This window comes from Trifolium pratense, linkage group LG6 (genome assembly GCF_020283565.1).
Source record: "Trifolium pratense cultivar HEN17-A07 linkage group LG6, ARS_RC_1.1, whole genome shotgun sequence".
NCBI lineage: Eukaryota > Viridiplantae > Streptophyta > Magnoliopsida > Fabales > Fabaceae > Trifolium > Trifolium pratense.
Genome location: NC_060064.1, coordinates 26,499,985 through 26,518,651, shown reverse-complemented (window position 1 = coordinate 26,518,651; position 18,667 = coordinate 26,499,985). Strand labels below are relative to the sequence as shown.

The window sequence follows — 18,667 nt, the reverse complement described above, 5'->3', positions numbered from 1 at the left end:
TCTTCCAGTTGACTATGGTTAGTATTTTGGTCCTCAAAGATATGTTCTAATTATATTTGGATCATTATTCTTGGAGTTGATACTAGACTCTATTATCCACGTTTGGAAGAGAAGATTTAAATTTATAGGAAAATATGTTAAGGAAGGAAAAGTAGAAATAATATATTGAAATATGTGCATTTAACTTCTTGAATATTATTTTTTTTCTGACATTTATATGCCAAGGGTCGATATTTTAAAATGATTTGCAAATCTGACTAGGCATGACAATGGAGCGGGGCGGAGACGGATTTTGCCCTCCCAAATCTAAACCCATAAAGTCCGGGTTTCCACAAACTCATCCCAAATTCGAGCGGGAATAAAAATGATAACCCCAAACCCATACCCAACGGGTTTCGGGTAACCCCGTTACGCCTATTTCTACATGAATTTAGATTGTATTTTAGTATTTTTCTTATAAAAAAAAATTAAATGTCCAAAATTATTATCTTTCAACAATATTTTTTTAAATAAAGAACAAAAGTAGAGAAAATGATTTGTTTAATACTCAAATTAAAAATTAAAATCAAATATATGAATGTAATTTAAGAGATTGTTTAAGCGTTCTGATTTGAAAGATGTGAAAATAATTTTCAAACTCTAGACATCATAAGCTTTCATTTGAATGGTCGTTTGTCAAAATTTAATGTCGTTTACTATTTTATCGAAAATCTTAAAAGTTTCAGCGTAGTGCTTAAAAATTCTGCTACATGAAAAATCTAAGTGACAAACGTTCCTTGCGAACAATTTTGATTTAAACAATTGAACTTGTTTTGTTTAAAAAAGACGACATTTTCTTAAAGATTAATTTTGAAAATTACTTGAGCCTAGTTAGTTGTGTGGGAGCAACCCTAGGTCTTAATCCATCAGTAGCCAAATTTAGGGTATTATTTTGGAGCTAATTAGAATCGAGTATATATTTACTTAAATAAGTTGTAGTATAATTTAAAGGTTAAGCGCGCGTATACGAATCGAAGACCTCTTTGAGAGATCGATTTTGAAGGTTCAAGAAACACAAGAAAGAACAGTTTGAATTGGGTTTCTAATAGATTAAAAATCTTTTCGCATTGCCCAAAACAAAACACAACAAACAAAATTCTGACCGCAAACAACTAGACTCTTAACAAAAATAGCATGACTTTTTTTTTTTGACTAAATAAATAAAAGGTATTCATTCATTCAAATTGATAAGAGTACATCGATGCAATACAAATTTAAAATCGCGAAAAACAAAAAGGATGAATCTGCGAACAAACTCACATCATCCGTATTAATAGTATAAAATGACATATTGCATAAGCCTACATATTTGACTATATTGAAGTTTCCGGAATATTCATGCCTCCGGATCTGTAGCGTTGATGACACCAAAGTCATTGATTGGATTTGCACTGAATCAACCTTAATCCTTCAACCTGAAACAAATGAACACCGTACCAAGCCGGGATGACAATACTCCGTACTAAAACGGGATACTCCGCACTAAGACGGGAAAATCAAAACAAAGGATTATGAAATCACAAAAACAAACAAAAAAAAAATTAAATATATGTGAAAATTGCACTTATTTAATTAAAATAGACAATATATTTTTACAAAAATTTACTATTTAAAATGCTAAGACTCTAAAGACACGTTTTCTAAAAAAAATAAAATTTCTTTAAAGTAATTACTCCCTCCATACCACCCTCAATTAACGGTTGATATTACCGCTTTAGACTCTAGAGAGCTGGATCCAAGGGATCTCGTTAACCACTTTCATTATTATTTTTTTTTGGTTTTTCACCACCATTTGAATCTATTCGAAGTTCAGTTCTGACATCAAGTAATTTCAACCCATCAAATTGTACCTACACCACACACTCTTACTAAATATCCCACGCGACCCACGACACGATAATATTCCATGTGTTATGCTGTTGTGTCAATTATTATTGTTCCAAGTACGAATCTTTGATTCAACCCAATTTGCCCCAGCAATAAAATTAATTAGGGGAACCCCAACATCACTCTCATTTCGCCGCAACTAACCCCACTTCTTGTTTCATCATTTTTACCTCTAAACTCTACAGTCTAAGATCACCAACCTCACTACTATAGTGACATTTTGTCCCAAAAACAAGGTACACTTCTTACCCTTTTTCTTGTTACCCTTTTCATTTTTCTAGATTATATTCATTTTTTCAGCTGTTTGACTTTCATTTCAACATAAAAATTCAATTTTTCAGAATTTTAGTTGATTTTCACTTCTTTCACTACCACATGCATTTGTTTGATTCAATTATTTTTTTTGCTCCATGATTGATTACTTTCATTTCCTGAGCTGTTTTACTTTCATGTAAAAAAATTGACTTTAATGGATATGCTATGTCAATTTACACTAACATTCAATAATATCCTATATTTATTGATGAAAGTTGATATCATTGATTGACCATCATAGAGTGAAATTCATATAAAAAAATGTAGATGGTTGAAGAGATTTGGTAAAAAAATTCTGCTAAATGGAAGGATATAAATCGAACATTCGTCCATGTCATTTAATATTAAAGTGGGGTAATTTGGCTGAATACGCGGATGATATTGGATGACAGTGTAAAATTAATTTACATTGCGTATCCATTTCTGAGGATTTTAGTTGATTTTCACATCATTATCAGAAGTTTGCATTTGTATGTTTTAATTGCAATAATTGTTTTTGGTTGATTCGTTGTCTTTTGCAGGATTGTTTTAGGGTATGATCTGTTTGGTTTCTTTGACTTGTTGAGTTGGTGATAGGTACTTTTTTTTTTTTTTTTCCTGGGGTAGTTTTGTGGTGAGAAAAGTTACATTTTTTTAGGAGAATGGCGAGTTGTTCATCTAATTTTGGGGTGGCTCGTGTTGTAAGTGTAGGGAAAGAAGCTGTTTTAAGGAAGAATGTGAATCAATATTCAGGTTTTAGTAGTTTGAGTTTTAGGAGTGTGATGTTGAATGAGGCTGCATATCCAGCCATTTGTGTGAACAAGTGTGGTGGATCATATGTGTCTAAACAAAAGAAACAAACGTTTTTAACAATGTGTTTGTCGCAGCCGTCGGCTGAATCACAGCCTGTTGTAACTACCATAGAATTATCGGAAGGGGGAGGTGAGAGTGTTGTTGGAAAGGAACACAAAATTTTGAATAGTGAGTCGGATTCCAAGAGTGTTGGAAATGATAGTAATGGAGTTGTGTTTGATGGTAATGATGGTAATGGGAGCTTTGGAAGTGGTGGAGCCGGAGATGGGAGTGATGGTGGTGGTGGTGGTGGTGGTGATGATGATGACGAAAAAGAAGAGGAGGAATTTGGGCCAATGCTGAAATTTGATGAGGTATTGAGAGAGACGGAGGCACGTGGTGTTACCCTTCCTTTTGATATGTTGGAGGCTGCTAAGACTGTAGGAATCCCAAAGTTGCTTCTTCTTAGATATTTGGATTTAGAGGTTAGTTTTGAAATGTTCATGCATGTGTTGTTATTGGAAAATGCATGCTCTTGTGCAAAAGAAGATGATCGTTACCTTGGAGTTTAATTTTGTTGTTTTGTGATATTTAAATTGCAGGGATCTTTTTGGCCTTTAGGATTTGCTATGAGATCATGCTCTATGCTTCGCAATCGAATGCTGGCTGATCCTGCGTTTCTTTTCAAAATTGGCTCAGAGGTCTGTTTCGACTGTCTTAATGTATATTTTTTATATATTTCAATCGTAGTACTGCAGTTTCTTAAGTAATCCAATTTCTCTACTGATATGCAGATCGTAATTGATTCTTGTTGTGCTACTGTTGCTGAATATCAAAAGAGAGGCAAAGACTTTTGGAATGAATTTGAGCTGTATGTTGCAGATATGCTTGTTGGGTTGGTTGTTAATGTTGCTTTGGTAGGAATGTTGGCACCTTATGCTCGAATTGGAAAACCATCAATATCTAAGGGATTCCTCGGTAGTATGCAGAAAGCTTATGCAGCTTTGCCTAGCAGGTTACTTACTACTCATCATACCATTAATGGGACCTTGCTTTTGATGTCAATATATTTTATATGTTTCTTATGCATGTGTATGAATTTGTATTGCCTGTTGTTACAATCCCACACATTCATGCAGTCAACATATCAATGGTCATTGGACCGATATCAGATAGTCCAGGTTTCGACCAAGATTTTGATATTTTTACCGAGCTTAAAATTTGAACTGTCTGATCTTGATCCAATGCCGATTATCTGACTGCATGAATGCGTGGGATTGCTAGATACAGGCAATCCGAATCTGTATATGTATAGGTAGGTAGCAAATGTCCTTTTAAAAGGACATGAGAGTCAGGTTTCTCACGTCCTAATTGCTGTTTTTTTTTTTGTCTTTAGAGTCTAAAGAAGTTTTTCTCTAATTTTCAATTCACTCATTTTGTGCAGTGTATTTGAAGCTGAAAGGCCAGGATGTAGATTTTCTGTACAGCAGAGACTTGGAACATACTTCTTCAAGGTAATTAAAGCGAGGTCATTTCGTTGGTCATACAAATTATGAGAGGTTTCATTGAACATTTCATTTTAATGCACATTTCCAGGGTATAATGTATGGAGGCGTTGGATTTGGATGTGGTATTATAGGCCAAGGCATAGCAAACATGATCATGACCGCAAAGCGGTATGGTTTCCTGTCTACATTTTGCTTTACATATATCTGACAAGTGGCCTAATGGATCTTCTGATATAATAACAATTCTGTTAATAAATAAAAAAAGTTGACTAAGAACCTCGTCGATGCGTAATATGTAAGTACCTCTATTAGCACTCTAAGTTATATGGCTTTTCCCGACCCTGGCGACCGCCCCCCGCCCCCGGACCCAACTTGCCTTTTTATATATCAAGGCATTGGTTTTTGGTTAGGTAATAAATTAAGGTGTATATATGTTTGAATACTTATTTGGAATCAATTATTTGCGCCTAAGACTTGATTGATATAAATCTTGATTTGAATTTGACCAAATGAGAAAATTCAATGTGTAAACTAAGGCTTTTTACTTGACACAAATAGGTTCTATGAGCAGATTTTTTACTGATATCAAAGTAAAACTTTTAGAGTGGCAGTAGTTTCAAGTTAAATCACATAAACGGTGTTCATACTGCTTGATACGTGCAAGATTTGCAGTAAATTAATAAATTTTTTTTCTGACTGATTAACATTTCACCTCTTCTTGCTACCACAGGAGCATAAAGAAATCAGAAGACGACGTACCTGTACCACCCCTTTTGAAGAGTGCTGCACTTTGGGGTATGAAATTGTTCGTTGTTTAAAATTATTATATGATTTCCAGCTCTTTTCTATCTAGCTAGAAAATAGCAATGTTTAGCTTTCATCGAGTTATTAGGAGATAGTAAAGTTTTGTCAGTTATAACCCCAGTATTAAGTTAATACATATGGATGGAGTTGAGGTTTAATTCGATTCCTTCGTTTGTCAATACTTGTCATATCATTATAGGGTAAACAGTAACTGTATTTGGCTAACCAATTTTTTTTAATTGAAATTTGTGTTTAATAATTTATCATGTGTTTCTTTGAACAGCTAATTTTTTTTAATTTTTTTTTTGAACAGCTAATTTATTATTGTTGTTTAAAACTTTTATTGACCTATTTAATTAAGACTGTAGTTCAATTAGAGTGATGGATGATTTTAGAATTGTTCTCTCCTTTTTCTAATCTCTCTAATCACTCCACACACAAAACCTATGTAGCACCAAGACTTTACATTGAAGGCGTGTTAGTGTCAGTATCATGTCAAGTCTTCGTGCATGTGTCAGTGCTTCATAACACAACAAAGAAAAGGTGTTATTATACATGCTTGTAAAGCTAACTACAGCAGAAACACTTAAAAGTTACGACCATAAATATCTGTTAAATGTTCACAAGCTAAACATTTGTTGCAAAAAACCAAAGAAACATTCCTTCGGTTCAATTTATGTGCAATGTGAATCACCAAGATTTCTGATGCTTGATTTGTTTGGTGTCTGTATAACTGCTATTTCGACTTCTGAGCATTACTGATCTATAGACCAACTCGAAATGTTGTATTTTGTTCCTTCCTGTAATATGCTTCTGATCATCCATGCAGGCGTGTTCCTTGCCGTATCTTCAAACACACGATACCAGATCATCAATGGACTGGAACGTTTGGTAGAAACATCGGCGGTGGCAAAGCAGGTTCCACCAGTTGCTCTAGCTTTCACAGTTGGTGTGCGTTTCGCCAACAATGTTTATGGTGGTATGCAGTTTGTTGATTGGGCTAGGTGGAGTGGAGTACAATAGTTATTTTAATTATCTTGTTTTGTAATGTATTGTAGTTTTGTAGATGTAATTTTCTAGCCATAAATTTTCTTAAGATTGAAGCATAAATTTCTACCTCAGTCAGGTTCATGGACCTATGATGACTGAAGGTTAAGGTTACATGGTTAGATTTAGAAAGATTTTAGGCAATAATTTAGAGGATGAGTATGTGTTCCCTCTATTTTCATAATTAAAGTTAATAATGAAGTCTATTGTTTTTTTAGTTCTAACCTTTTAGTTCCTAGAAGACTCTAGTAATCTGGAGTTCGGTAGATAGATAAGGAGAGTCTGACTGACTATTTTTGCCAGAATTTAAACTTGAATTCTCCTGGACAATTTATCATTAATTGGAGGTCATTAACCACTTGAGCTTAATCTACTTCTTTAGTATTAGGTATCATTTATAGTACATACCTGTAATGTAACTCTCATGTGGACAACCAGATAAATTGTGGGGAAAAAAAGAAAATGGCAACTTATAGATTACATTATAACTTAAACTGAAAGCAACTTATGGTATTTTTCATAAGTTGTTTTAGCTTATTTTCATAAGTTCTCCAAGATAGCTTATGAAAATAACTTATAGCATATACAAAAATAATATATATATTTTTTTGCAATCTTTTGCTATAGAAATAGCTTATGTAAACTTATACATAAGTACTTATTATAATAAATGCTTATGCTATAAGCTGCAAATAAGCTGTTTATCCAAACAGGGTCTAATTACATAAACTAATATCAATTAGCTCTAGTCCTTTAAAAAAAAGGGGATGGGAATTTTTTTTATTAATCACCTGGCACTAATGGCCATTTTACACTAAGATAACACTAAGTATAATGGATAGTCACATATAGTTCTATCATCTATCATGTGGATTCATGAACTCTCTTCATCCTTTGCTTCACTTTTACTCTTCCTTTTTAACACCTCACTACATAGAAAAAACCGAGCAAAGAACAAAAAATACAACAAATTCAACCCTCCAAGAGCAGCAATAGTATAGTAATAATACTCAAGCCTATTCTTATTCAAATCATTACCACCCAACCAAGGTGCTCCACCATTTCTCATATTCATAGCCACAATAATCTTTATAAGAATATTGTTCAATGAACTAGCAATACTTAAACTTAGGAAAAACACTGCACCACCTAATGTCTTCATACTCTCAGGCCAATATGAAGTTAATAATTCCATCATAGGAATCGCGGCAAATACTTCAATTAAACCGGATAAAGCGAATTGCGGCACAAGCCACCAAATTGTTGTCGGCGATTCAAATGTTTCGTTTTTCAACGCGTCATTACGGCGCCGCACTTCAACTAGTCCTGAAACTACCATACAAGCAATGGAAAAAATAATTCCTATTATAAACCTTTGTTCAATTGACAACCTTTTACCTTTTAAGGTTTTTTTCATTGTCCAAGGTACATAGAATTTTTCATAAAGTAGAATCCATAATGAAAGTGCAATCATTGGTACTAATCCCATCCATGCTGGTGGAATATTGAAATGTTTTCCAATTAATTTATTTGTTTGTAATGCTTGTAAAATTCCAAAAGAATTTGCTTGTCCCATTGAAAGAAAACATATAATTCCTGCTAACCAAATTGGTAAAGTATTTAATATTGATTTCAATTCTTCAACTTGTTGTAAACTACATAACCTCCAATTATCAATTGGTTTTCCATTGCTATCAATTTCACTTTGGTTTGTAATCACCGCGGCTTTATCGAAAAACCTAAACCTATTTGTGTGAGCAAGTTTAACATGTACATCTTCTTCGGTAGAAGCTAATGGTGGATCGTGAAATGTTAATTCAGAATCTTTCTTCATATCAACATGATGTTTTCTAATTGCAGCAATAACTACTTTCAACAAGTCACTGAGGATGCTTCCTTTCGGCTTCAACTTAACATACATGCTTTGTCCGAACAAGAAGACGAGTAAGGAAAAGGCGAAGCAGACGGTTGGAATAATGAAACCGAGAAACCAACTTATATTGGTTTGAATGTAGACAACTATAGTGAGAGCTATTAAAAGTGCTACTGTGAATAAAAAATACCACCAATTACAAAAGCTTTCTAATTGAGCTCTTCCTTTTTCGGTTTTGGTATCGAATTGATCGGCTCCAAAGGCAATGTTGCATGGTCTTAGGCTTCCTGAGCCGATTGCGAAAAATCCAAGTGCCACATATAGGATAGCCAATTGTGTGTCAGTTGGTTTTACGCAATCCGAAAGAGTCGAGCAGGTAGGTGGTCTTAATGATGGTACACCAGAACCTAGTGACATGAATGCCATTCCCTGTCACATTACATCTCATTTCTTCAATTGTTCATTCATAATCACAAGTAACATTTAAAGTAGAGAGTGCGTATAGTTCTAAATTGCGGTTTGCACCCACAATTTTGGTCACAGATATAAAGGTTTTTTTTAGATGTTTCTGTGAAGACATCAAAATTGCAATTGCGACCGCATTCGTAATTGCAATTGTGACCGCATTTGTCTGTGTTTTGTCTCAATATCAATGTTCATAGCATAAATCATAAATGCAACTGCGACTGCAATTACAATTTAGAATCCTCCTAGAGGGAAAATAGCACAAATTAATGCTGCTTTTATTTACGAATTACTCCCTCTGTTCCCACATATAAGCAAAAAATGGCTCAAAGAACGATAATTCTTTTGAAGCAGAATTTTGACCAAATACATCAATTTTTTTTGACCGGATTTTCGCTTATATTTGGAGATGGAGAGAGTGATAGTTATGTGCTATGAGAATATAATTTAGAAATTGAAATTGTAAATATTCATTAATTGGATTTTCTAAAATTTCACATTGCAACAAATATCATGAAATGTGGCAACAAACACATTAAAATGAATTGAAGTATTCTTATGATATGTTTATATTTACCAGAAATGAAGCTATGCTGCCAAATATGACCATTTTAAACTTTCCAATGTAAGCATCAGCCATATAAGCAGCAATTAATGGAAGAAAATTTGTGAAACCAGACCAAATGTTGAAAACCTCAACTGAAAATGTTGTCTCCATGTTGTATTGTGTATGCATGTATACAATTAAATTTGCTATCAAACTCATAGAGGCCAATTTCTCCAATGTTTCATTTCCTATAATAGAAAAAACACAAAAATTTAGACACATCAATTGAATAGAAAAGAATAAAAAAATTTGTAATTGAAGATTTAGTTTACCGAGAATGTATTTGACCGATTTCCATCCCCCTTTTTTCTTTTTGGTGGAAGAAGAATCTTGAGAATCAGAAGATAAATTCTCATTCATCTTTTCTTCCACCTACAATTTTTGTTAAAACCTTACGATTCTTGGCCTATAAAGGTTTTAACCTTAATAGAAAAAACCTTTATGGTCCAAATTATTGTTAACAAATGAAAGAAATAGCGAAACTTTTTGTCAAATGTATGTATGTTTGGGTTTTTATATTTACAACATCAAACGTTCATTTTCAACCTCAAGTGTGGTTTGATATTATGTTTGACTCTTGTTTAAAATCTGTTAGGACAACTGTAATTTTCCCTCAAAGCCAAATTTAGAGAGAAGTTGCACATTCAATGATTTTTCTATTTTGGGTTTTCGGTTTGAAAATTAAGAATGCATCGATCTGAATATGTATTAGTAACACCACACTTGCGACATTCAAATTATTAATCTTTCAACATAATCATTATATTCTTGTATTTTTTTTACACCGTATATGTGATTGAAGATCACACTACAATTGCGATATGATGTGATCGCAGAGACTATCACATTAACAATATTGCGATCGCAATTACAAATGTGAACCGCAATTTGAAACCATGGAACGAAATAGCTAATTTATCCAAGAAAGTTTTAACAAGCAACAATCATCCATCTGAAAAAGGAAAACTTCCCCCACCTTACTAGTCCATATTCAGGTTGCGGTTGTTGCGAGTGCGGCCATTTATGGTTGCTGCAACACACAATGCTGCTGTTGCGGCGTGAAATCATTTTCAAATTTCACAAGCTATATAAAATGAAACTACTATGTAACTACAATATCTGAATGTTTTTAAAATACATGGTTGAAAGATTGTTAAAAGTAAGATTTTTCATTAGATTTGACACAAATTAAGATTTGAAGTTCATAAATTTTATTTTTTTGTAAGAAAATTTGAACGAACATCGCCAAAAACGTCTTATATATGCGGCTTCTAATGCGGCTGTACACGTGAATTAATATCACATCGCAATTACCGCAATTGCGGTGGTTGCGGAGGCTACCGCATTAGCAATATTGCGACCGCAATTGCGGATTCGAACCGCAAATTAACATGGCTTCTCATGATCATAACATGGCTTCTCATGATCATATCAAATCATGAGGCCATGTGAATTTCATAAAATAAACAAACCAAAGTACCAATCCATCCAATTATCCATAACACATCTATCCCTTACCAAAAATACCAATCTATATATACCTTCGCATGCACACAAACTATCCCACCATGCAACCACGTGCTCAACCTTCACCTTCCTCACTTCAACACACACTTCAAATTTCACTTTCTTTCCCACCTCCAAGAAACACATTCCAAATTCCACCTCCATTTTCTTTCCACCACCAATCTCAACAACCAAACAAAACAACCATGACCATCGACACTCTCCGTCGATTCTTTCTCCCTTGTTTCACCACCCCATCAACCACCACCACCACCACCACCCAAACCAAGAAAAACCGCCTCAGCACCACCTCAAACCAAAACACAAAAACCTCCCCAGCCTCCTCCACCTCCTCCACCACCACAACAATCTCAACCACCGCACCACCTCGTCCATCCAAATCAATGGTAATCGGAACCATCTTCGGTAACCGTCGCGGCCACGTTTGGTTTTGCATCCAACACGACCGTTTAACCCTAAAACCAACTCTCCTCCTCGAACTTCCTCTCTCCACCAACAACCTCGTCCGTGAAATGCGCAACGGCCTCGTTCGCATAGCTCTCGAATGTGTCACCACGTCCGACAATCCCGCTTTTTCTAACTGTCAACTCCGATCAGTCCCTCTCTGGACCGCCTTCTGTAACGGCCGGAAAACAGGTTTCGCCGCACGCCGTCGCGCCGAAGATCGAGTCAGAAACATTCTTCAGACTATGCAGTGTGTTACTGTTGGTGCCGGTGTTATTCCTTCTGGATTCGGGTCGGGTTCTGAGGAGGAGCTTATGTATATGCGTGCTAATTTTGAACATGTTGTTGGAAATGTTGACTCGGAATCGTTTCATCTTATTAACCCGGACGAGTGTACGGGTCAGGAACTCAGTGTTTTCTTGCTACGATCTCGACTCGGGGTGAATCGTTGAGTAATGTAATAATCTTGCAAAGATTTAATTAATCTTTTATTTTTTTAATTATGTAATTTTGATTTTTGGTACAGTTACGAGTAAAGTTTCACAGTCAAAGAAAGATTATCTTTTGAGTTTTTTTTTTTTTTTGTGATGATTCTTGAATTTTTAATTGTGTTTTGGGATTTTCAATTATTTTTTTTTTTTGAGAATTGTGGTGTTGTTGCCACGTGATTCTGTGTAAAGTTGATGAGTTTTTCTAAAACTAATCTCATCACTAATATTCTAATTATTCTTCACTTTTGTCTATGATATTTGTAACTGGATTAAACAGATCAGTATGGTGTAGGAATCTTAATTTCTGTGCTTTCTCATATATTTTTCCTATATTTGAGACATTTGATTAATCACATTAAAAAAATTGTGATTAATTCAATTATATGATTAACCATAATTTTTAATGTTAATTAGTTTTGCATGTTATTAATAACATTTTGGTTTTTCATTTGTGGATTTTTAAATTTTGAATTGATTATCTTTGAGATTCATTTGGGTATCTTTTAGTTTAATTAATTACTGTATTAGATAGATCTGTGTCATTGGGGCATTTTTTTTTTCTTCTTTTTGTTAGATTTTGGAATATTTGAAAATGTTTTTAAATTACTTGGTGTCAATCTTTTTGAAGACAAGTTGAATATAATTTTCTTTTCTCTCTGTCTTGGTATCATTTTGTGTGTTGTGAATACTCCAAAGCTGTATTAGTTTACTAAGAATTTGTATAATATAATGGAAATTAACCAGCTAATAATCCTGATTAAGTAGTGCTTTAGACATGGGATAACCATTCTTTTTCGTTGTACTATGTGGTCTCGATCAATATGGGGTGGGACATTAGAACCAAAAAAATCGACATGGCGTATACTATAAACTTGCATTTGTGTCCATAAATCACCTTTTTATTCGAATCTATTCAAGCTTCTATAGATGTTTATGTGTATGGTGATAGGGAAAGAGATCCCCTTCACTAGTTGGAGGATATTTTTTTCTTTTATATTAATAACCGTTTGATTTAGAGAAGAAGAGATTTTGGTAATCTAAAGTTCGGTTACAAGATAAATAAAGTTTGACCCAACATTATTTTTACGATGAATTTTTTTTGAGTTTTTTCGAACGATTTGTCGACGTAAAGGGAGATGAGCCAAATTAGTAGTTAATTGGAGAATAATAAATTAATGATGAATATTTTTCATCATGTAAAATGAAACTAAGGAATCATTTTATTATATTGATAATGTGAGAGTAAGTTATAGTTCTACATGAGCAAATTTTCGTGAGACAAAATAAAAATAAGATTTTAACTTCAAAGGTTTGGTCTAGCGATAAAAAAGTTAAATTTGAATTTGAAAGTTTCAATTTCATGCTCCACTAGTAGGATTGTATATGGTTTAGTTTAGTAAAAAAACCAAAATTGAACCAAAGCAAACTATGGATAGGATTAATGGTTCTTGTTGGGTCATGAGATGTTCGGAGATTAACATAATGAGTTTTGAGCAATCACATAAGTGAGTTGGACATGGTGCTTAGACACAGTGGTTTCGATACCACTATTGGGTCATGAGGGATTTAGGGATCATTAGATTGAGCCTTGAGCAACCACATAACTGAGTTGGACTCCACGTCTTAACTCAAATACATTAGGTTCATGAGCTCTCTCACTTATAAAATGTTCAACAATCACTAATAAGATTGCTTATGGTTTAGTTTAGTAAGAAAATAGAATTGAACTGAAGCAAACTAAAACACGTGTTTATATGAACTGAATTGAACCATTGCTTTACCCCAAATTTGAAAAGATTAATAGTTTTTGTTAGGTCATGAGGGGCCCAAAGATCAACTCACTAGGGTCTTGAGCAACCACATAAGTGAGTTGGACACGCCACATGAATATAATGATCAATTTTAGTGATTTAGACACTATTTCTTAATCCAAAATCTTAAAACATTAAGTTTTCTAGTCATCTCACTTGTAAAGTGTTCAACAATCACTTTTATATGAATTGAATTGAACCACGGCTAATGAAAAGCGATATTTTTGTTACAGCTGTTTAGATTGAAACATCTTCTAATAAGTACAAAATTCAATTATCCATAATGAAAAGCTAAGATTAATTTGAGACCAGTTAAAATAAAGAAAAACAAATTGAACATAAACATGTGAAGATTTTATCAATCTCAAAATCTTGACCACTTGACAAGCTATATATGTAAACCGTGTGCTACATTTTGTTGTGTCAATTTGAGTGAAGATGTTGGAAGGAAAAGGTGTGGTGAGAGAGACAGACATGGCAGAGGAGATGCAGAACAAAGTCATGGAGTTTGCTCATCAAGCACTTGATGCACATGAAGTTTCTGATTGTCAGAGTATTGCTCATTTCATCAAACAGGTCTCTCTATCTTCAAATAAAATTTAAATATCTCTTACATTTAACTTGATTTTTTTTTGTGTGTCAAAAAAACTTGATTTTTGTTTTTTTTTTTGTATTAAGAATTCTTATTTTTATGAAACAGAGTCTTCTCCATACATTTTTCCTTTGAATTTTTTTTTTCAGTTTATGTTTTCCTCTAATACTGGCTATAAAAGGGGTGCTATTGCAATTTGCAAGGCAAATAGAGAAAAAACAATTATCCACTTCCATATTAAAAAGTGTGTTAAAAGAAAAAGTTTGGAAACAATTATTATTATTTATTGTATGCTATGAACCACGAATTTTGACACAGACACTACGACACGACATCGACACGGACACCGCGACACCGCTAATGTAAAAAATATAGGATATCGACACCGCTATATATTTATAAAAAATATAAATTGAGAGTCGAAATATATACATGTAAATCTAAGTTGAGCAAGTTATTTCTTGAAAAAAGTTTTAAAATAAGATATGATAATATTTTACCTTTATTTATCCATCTACTATCGAAAAAACTAAAAATATTGTAATAAAAAAGTAATGTCTTCAATCCCTCATTGTTTAATATTGTTATTTCGACACATCTTTAACACTTGTAGATATGTCTGGTATGTGTCTAATGAGAGTAAAACAAAGAAAAAACAATTTTTTTGTGACACTTGTCCGACACGTGTTGTAGAGTGTTTTACAAGTGTCGGACACCGATCACAAGAGTGTCAAAGTAAATGAAAAATTGAATTTTTATGGACACCAATCTGAGCTATCCGACACGTGTCGTACGAGTGTCATACGTGTGTTGGACACCGACACGTGTCGGACACCGCGACATGCCTAATCATAGAGGTGTCGGTGCTTCATAGATTGTATGTAATTCAAACAATAAAGGTATGAATCAAGTGATTAACGAAGAACCTGAGTTCAATTTTTGAGAGAAATAATTCTTGACTTCGGAATACCAAGACCCCTTCACTGGAAACATGAGGATTATAACGCCAAAAATAAAATAAAATAAAAAATGAGTAATTTTTTGTATCGTTTATAATAGAGCAGAGTATCGAACCCATAATCTCATGATGTAGACTATCTAGACCATTCACCATTAGACCAAACCCAGGGACTTTTTTGTAACGTATAAAAATATGAGTTTAAAGACTATGTATAATTATAAGATCTTTTAATCATATTCACCCATATAAACACTTATAGAGATGTTTTATGAAGTTTTCCTATGTTTTATGATTAGATGTATAATAAATCTATTCCAAATATTCTTCTCACAGGAAGAGGTTAAATACATGAAACAAATATAATGTTATGTAGTATTCAATAATTTGTCAAAAAAAAAAAAAATGTACTACTCAATAAGGTGCAAAATTTTTAAGAAACCAGATCAATTGGTAAACCTATCTTAGTTAACCTGTTGGACAGAAACTTGATGAAACATATGGACCTGCATGGAATTCTGTGGTTGGAAATGACTTTGGATCTTGCATTACACACATGAGTGGAAGTTTCATATTCTTTAGAGTGGAAATGATGGAATTTCTGATCTTCAAAGATGGGAAGGACTTCACAGAAAACAGAGAAGAAGTTATTAGAGTTATACAGAAATCAGGAAATGAAGATTCATAAATTCTGAGTATATTATTGAAACTAAGTTGGTCATTACTAATCAAACACTTTTCAGATTTAATATGTGTTTATATGTCCATCCGATTCAGTTCATTGGTAAGAGTTTGATTTTATAACTTTAAGACATGAGTTCAAATGCTGTTGAAAATAGTTGTAAAATGATTATTATTGCCGACCTGATTAATAAGAATTTCCCTCTTTTTTTTTCTTTTTCTTATTTATTTATTTATTTATTTATAAATGATATGTTCAAATATAAATAGATAGATAAATTTGCATAAAAAAAAAGATAAATATGAATGATGGATTGATGAACAAAATATATTGCACCTTTTACTTTTACCTGTGCTATAAAACTCTTGATAAAAGGATATTTAACTTTGTGAATGATTTAAATTCTTTGTACATTGGTCATAAGGAAGGGGTAATCAGCATCCCGAGGACTAAATATAATTAACTTATTGTTTTAAACCTCAGGATGCAGATTACCAAATCCTTAACCAATACTAACTCTTCGAAGAACGTTCAAATCAATGACAACGGAAGAAACAACAAAAGAAATAGTGTATTGGTAGAATGTTTGTAGTAGGTTGGATTGAATTAAGTGTAGCTATAACTTTGGGCTAAATTTATAGATTTTCTTAAAGTTGAGAAATGTATTCTTCTATAGTGACATTTGGGACCAAGAAATTATTAATGTATGAAATATCTTATTAAGAATTTTTTATTTATTCATGTTCATTTATTTGTAGCCCAATAATACTTTCTTTTTTGACTGCTTTTTGAATGATGAAAGATTCTTTCTATGTTAAACAATGCAGTCATGAAAATAGCCAAGTTTAAATGAGTTTGATGCTTAGCAATAAGGTTTTAAATTGAGATAGGCCGTCGCGGTTAATTCACAATCAGACATATAGTAAGAGATTGCAATGTAATGTGGCTGCAATTGCGGTCGTATAGTTCTCAAATCCTTAATGCTGCGGTCGCAATTAGTGTTGCAATGTCGCGACCACAATTGAAAACCTAACTTATCAGTTACAATTATATAATTTAAACATCACAGGCATTGGGAGGAACTGTGAATGTGTGAAAATCTTCCCATTATTATATTTCTTACATACATCTATAGAGTAATGCAAGTAGTAAATTACAAATAACAACAACAGTGATAACCTTTTCCCACAAAGTTGGATTATCTTTTATATTATAAGCTTGTATACACAAGCAAACTCTAAACCCTAATTCGTTTTCCCTGTTTTCCCTCCATTTTATCTTGCAATTTTTATTAAAAAATAATACAATTTTGTCTTGACTAGGATTTGAACTCGCAACCCTTCAATGGAAGACAATATTTCCAACCACTATGGCAAGTATACCAATTGTGATAAAAATTATGTGCATCTTTTATATTATAAACTTGTATACACAAGCAAACTCTAAACCCTAATTCGTTTTCCCTGTTTTCCCTCCATTTTATCTTGCAATTTTTATTAAAAAATAATACAATTTTGTCTTGACTAGGATTCGAACTCACAACCCTTCAATGAAAGACAATATTTCCAATCACTATGGCAAGTATACCAATTGTGATTAAAATTATGTGCAATAATTGATAAGTACCATCAATTTTAAAAGTATATCATATCAAAATTATTGTTGACTATATTATTCATCACGAAATATTTTTATGTCTTTCCTGATCAATGATTTTTTTTCTACCGGATCCTAAATTTAGAGAATAATTATCATGTGAGATTTGGAAAGTTATTATCACGTGTAATTTGGAAAGTTATTATCAAACTCAATTCTGCTAAATCAATTTTTTTTGCAATACAACCATAGTCATGTCACTAATCACATTCATTATTTTGATTTTAACATTGCAGATTTAATATTAACCGATGATCAATTGATACAATATGCACTAGCAGACCAATTGTGATTTAAATTATGTCCACAAAGTGTTAAGCTCCATCAACTTTCATATGAAAGATTTCATACGACAATTAAGCACCATCAATTTTCATTGCACAATTTAAACAATTAAAAATCGATAATCTCTTATATTATAAACTTTCTAACATAAGCTGACCATAAACCAAATTTTTTTCCCCTCTCATTTTCTCTTTCTTTTTATTGCAGCTTTATATTAAAAAAATACAGATTTGTCATCGAACCTGCATCCCTTACTTACAATAAAACCTTTCAACTGCTAAAACGCGTGCTTCAATTATGAAAGAATTTAGGAATCCTAATATGTTAACCCGTTTTCAATAAATTTGAACGGCGGAATTAATCACAATTTTTATTTATTTATGGATGTCTACTTAAGTTTATGTTCTTGATTATGTCTTTAATTTTTTTTTAACCTTTAATTATCATCAATTTTTTAACCTTTAGTTATCAGCAATTTATTTTTTAATAAGTAAACAAAACGATGGGGTTCCAAAATTTTTTAAAAAATATATAAAATAAGCACATAAACAAATATAGAATAATTAGTCCATGAAATTCCATATACTACTCTTATTGAAAATGCTCTTAGAATTTTTGTATTTTATTTTTTATTGTTACATATTACACCTAATTAGACCCATGCACCGCATGGGTCAAAGTTCTAGTTTATATATAGATCAAAGATACAAACATTATGCCTATGTTTGGTGCGAGTTGAATTGGATTCGAATTCGTTAAGTAAGGTATCAAGTTTGAATTTTGTGGATGAAAAAATTTGGTTGAGAGACCGAATTGATTGCGTTTTGCGAGGAACCGAATTTCATCTGAAATTTTCGTAGGTAATACCAAGAATTCTTGTAGTGTCAATAAATGTGGTTAGATAA

At 32.8% G+C, this 18,667-nt stretch overlaps 4 protein-coding genes across 4 annotated transcripts; 3 read left to right on the top strand and 1 right to left on the bottom strand.

The window, feature by feature from the left end:
- The first annotated feature begins 1,940 nt into the window (after positions 1 to 1,940).
- LOC123890632 (protein RETICULATA, chloroplastic) lies at positions 1,941 to 6,595 on the top strand. Its single transcript, XM_045940271.1, has 8 exons — positions 1,941 to 2,162; positions 2,763 to 3,497; positions 3,615 to 3,713; positions 3,807 to 4,027; positions 4,457 to 4,526; positions 4,609 to 4,688; positions 5,251 to 5,315; positions 6,154 to 6,595. Exons 2-8 carry the CDS (start codon positions 2,883 to 2,885, stop codon positions 6,345 to 6,347), a joined length of 1,344 nt encoding a protein of 447 aa, XP_045796227.1. The 5' UTR covers positions 1,941 to 2,162; positions 2,763 to 2,882; the 3' UTR covers positions 6,348 to 6,595.
- A 650-nt stretch (positions 6,596 to 7,245) lies between these two features.
- LOC123892002 (protein NRT1/ PTR FAMILY 2.8-like) lies at positions 7,246 to 9,676 on the bottom strand. Its single transcript, XM_045941858.1, has 3 exons — positions 9,589 to 9,676; positions 9,287 to 9,504; positions 7,246 to 8,673 (listed from the first exon to the last, which is right to left on the bottom strand). Exons 1-3 carry the CDS (start codon positions 9,674 to 9,676, stop codon positions 7,246 to 7,248), a joined length of 1,734 nt encoding a protein of 577 aa, XP_045797814.1.
- Positions 9,677 to 10,732: 1,056 nt separating this feature from the next.
- LOC123891228 (protein MIZU-KUSSEI 1) lies at positions 10,733 to 12,774 on the top strand. The gene has a single exon (XM_045941074.1). The coding sequence runs from the start codon at positions 10,864 to 10,866 to the stop codon at positions 11,737 to 11,739; it is 876 nt and encodes a 291-aa protein (XP_045797030.1). The 5' UTR covers positions 10,733 to 10,863; the 3' UTR covers positions 11,740 to 12,774.
- A 1,130-nt stretch (positions 12,775 to 13,904) lies between these two features.
- LOC123892648 (dynein light chain 2, cytoplasmic-like) lies at positions 13,905 to 16,044 on the top strand. Its single transcript, XM_045942495.1, has 2 exons — positions 13,905 to 14,165; positions 15,624 to 16,044. Exons 1-2 carry the CDS (start codon positions 14,028 to 14,030, stop codon positions 15,825 to 15,827), a joined length of 342 nt encoding a protein of 113 aa, XP_045798451.1. The 5' UTR covers positions 13,905 to 14,027; the 3' UTR covers positions 15,828 to 16,044.
- Positions 16,045 to 18,667: the final 2,623 nt, after the last annotated feature.

Coding starts and splice junctions, on each gene's coding strand:
- LOC123892648 (XM_045942495.1), top strand. CDS start 14,028: ATGTTGGAAGGAAAAGGTGTGGTGAGAGAGACAGACATGGCAGAGGAG. Junction 14,166..15,623: donor TTGCTCATTTCATCAAACAG/GTCTCTCTATCT, acceptor CCTGTTGGACAG/AAACTTGATGAAACATATGG.
- LOC123892002 (XM_045941858.1), bottom strand. CDS start 9,676: ATGAATGAGAATTTATCTTCTGATTCTCAAGATTCTTCTTCCACCAAA. Junction 9,505..9,588: donor ATCGGTCAAATACATTCTCG/GTAAACTAAATC, acceptor TTTCTATTATAG/GAAATGAAACATTGGAGAAA. Junction 8,674..9,286: donor GCAGCATAGCTTCATTTCTG/GTAAATATAAAC, acceptor GTAATGTGACAG/GGAATGGCATTCATGTCACT.
- LOC123890632 (XM_045940271.1), top strand. CDS start 2,883: ATGGCGAGTTGTTCATCTAATTTTGGGGTGGCTCGTGTTGTAAGTGTA. Junction 4,028..4,456: donor TATGCAGCTTTGCCTAGCAG/GTTACTTACTAC, acceptor CATTTTGTGCAG/TGTATTTGAAGCTGAAAGGC. Junction 4,689..5,250: donor ATGATCATGACCGCAAAGCG/GTATGGTTTCCT, acceptor TTGCTACCACAG/GAGCATAAAGAAATCAGAAG.
- LOC123891228 (XM_045941074.1), top strand. CDS start 10,864: ATGCACACAAACTATCCCACCATGCAACCACGTGCTCAACCTTCACCT.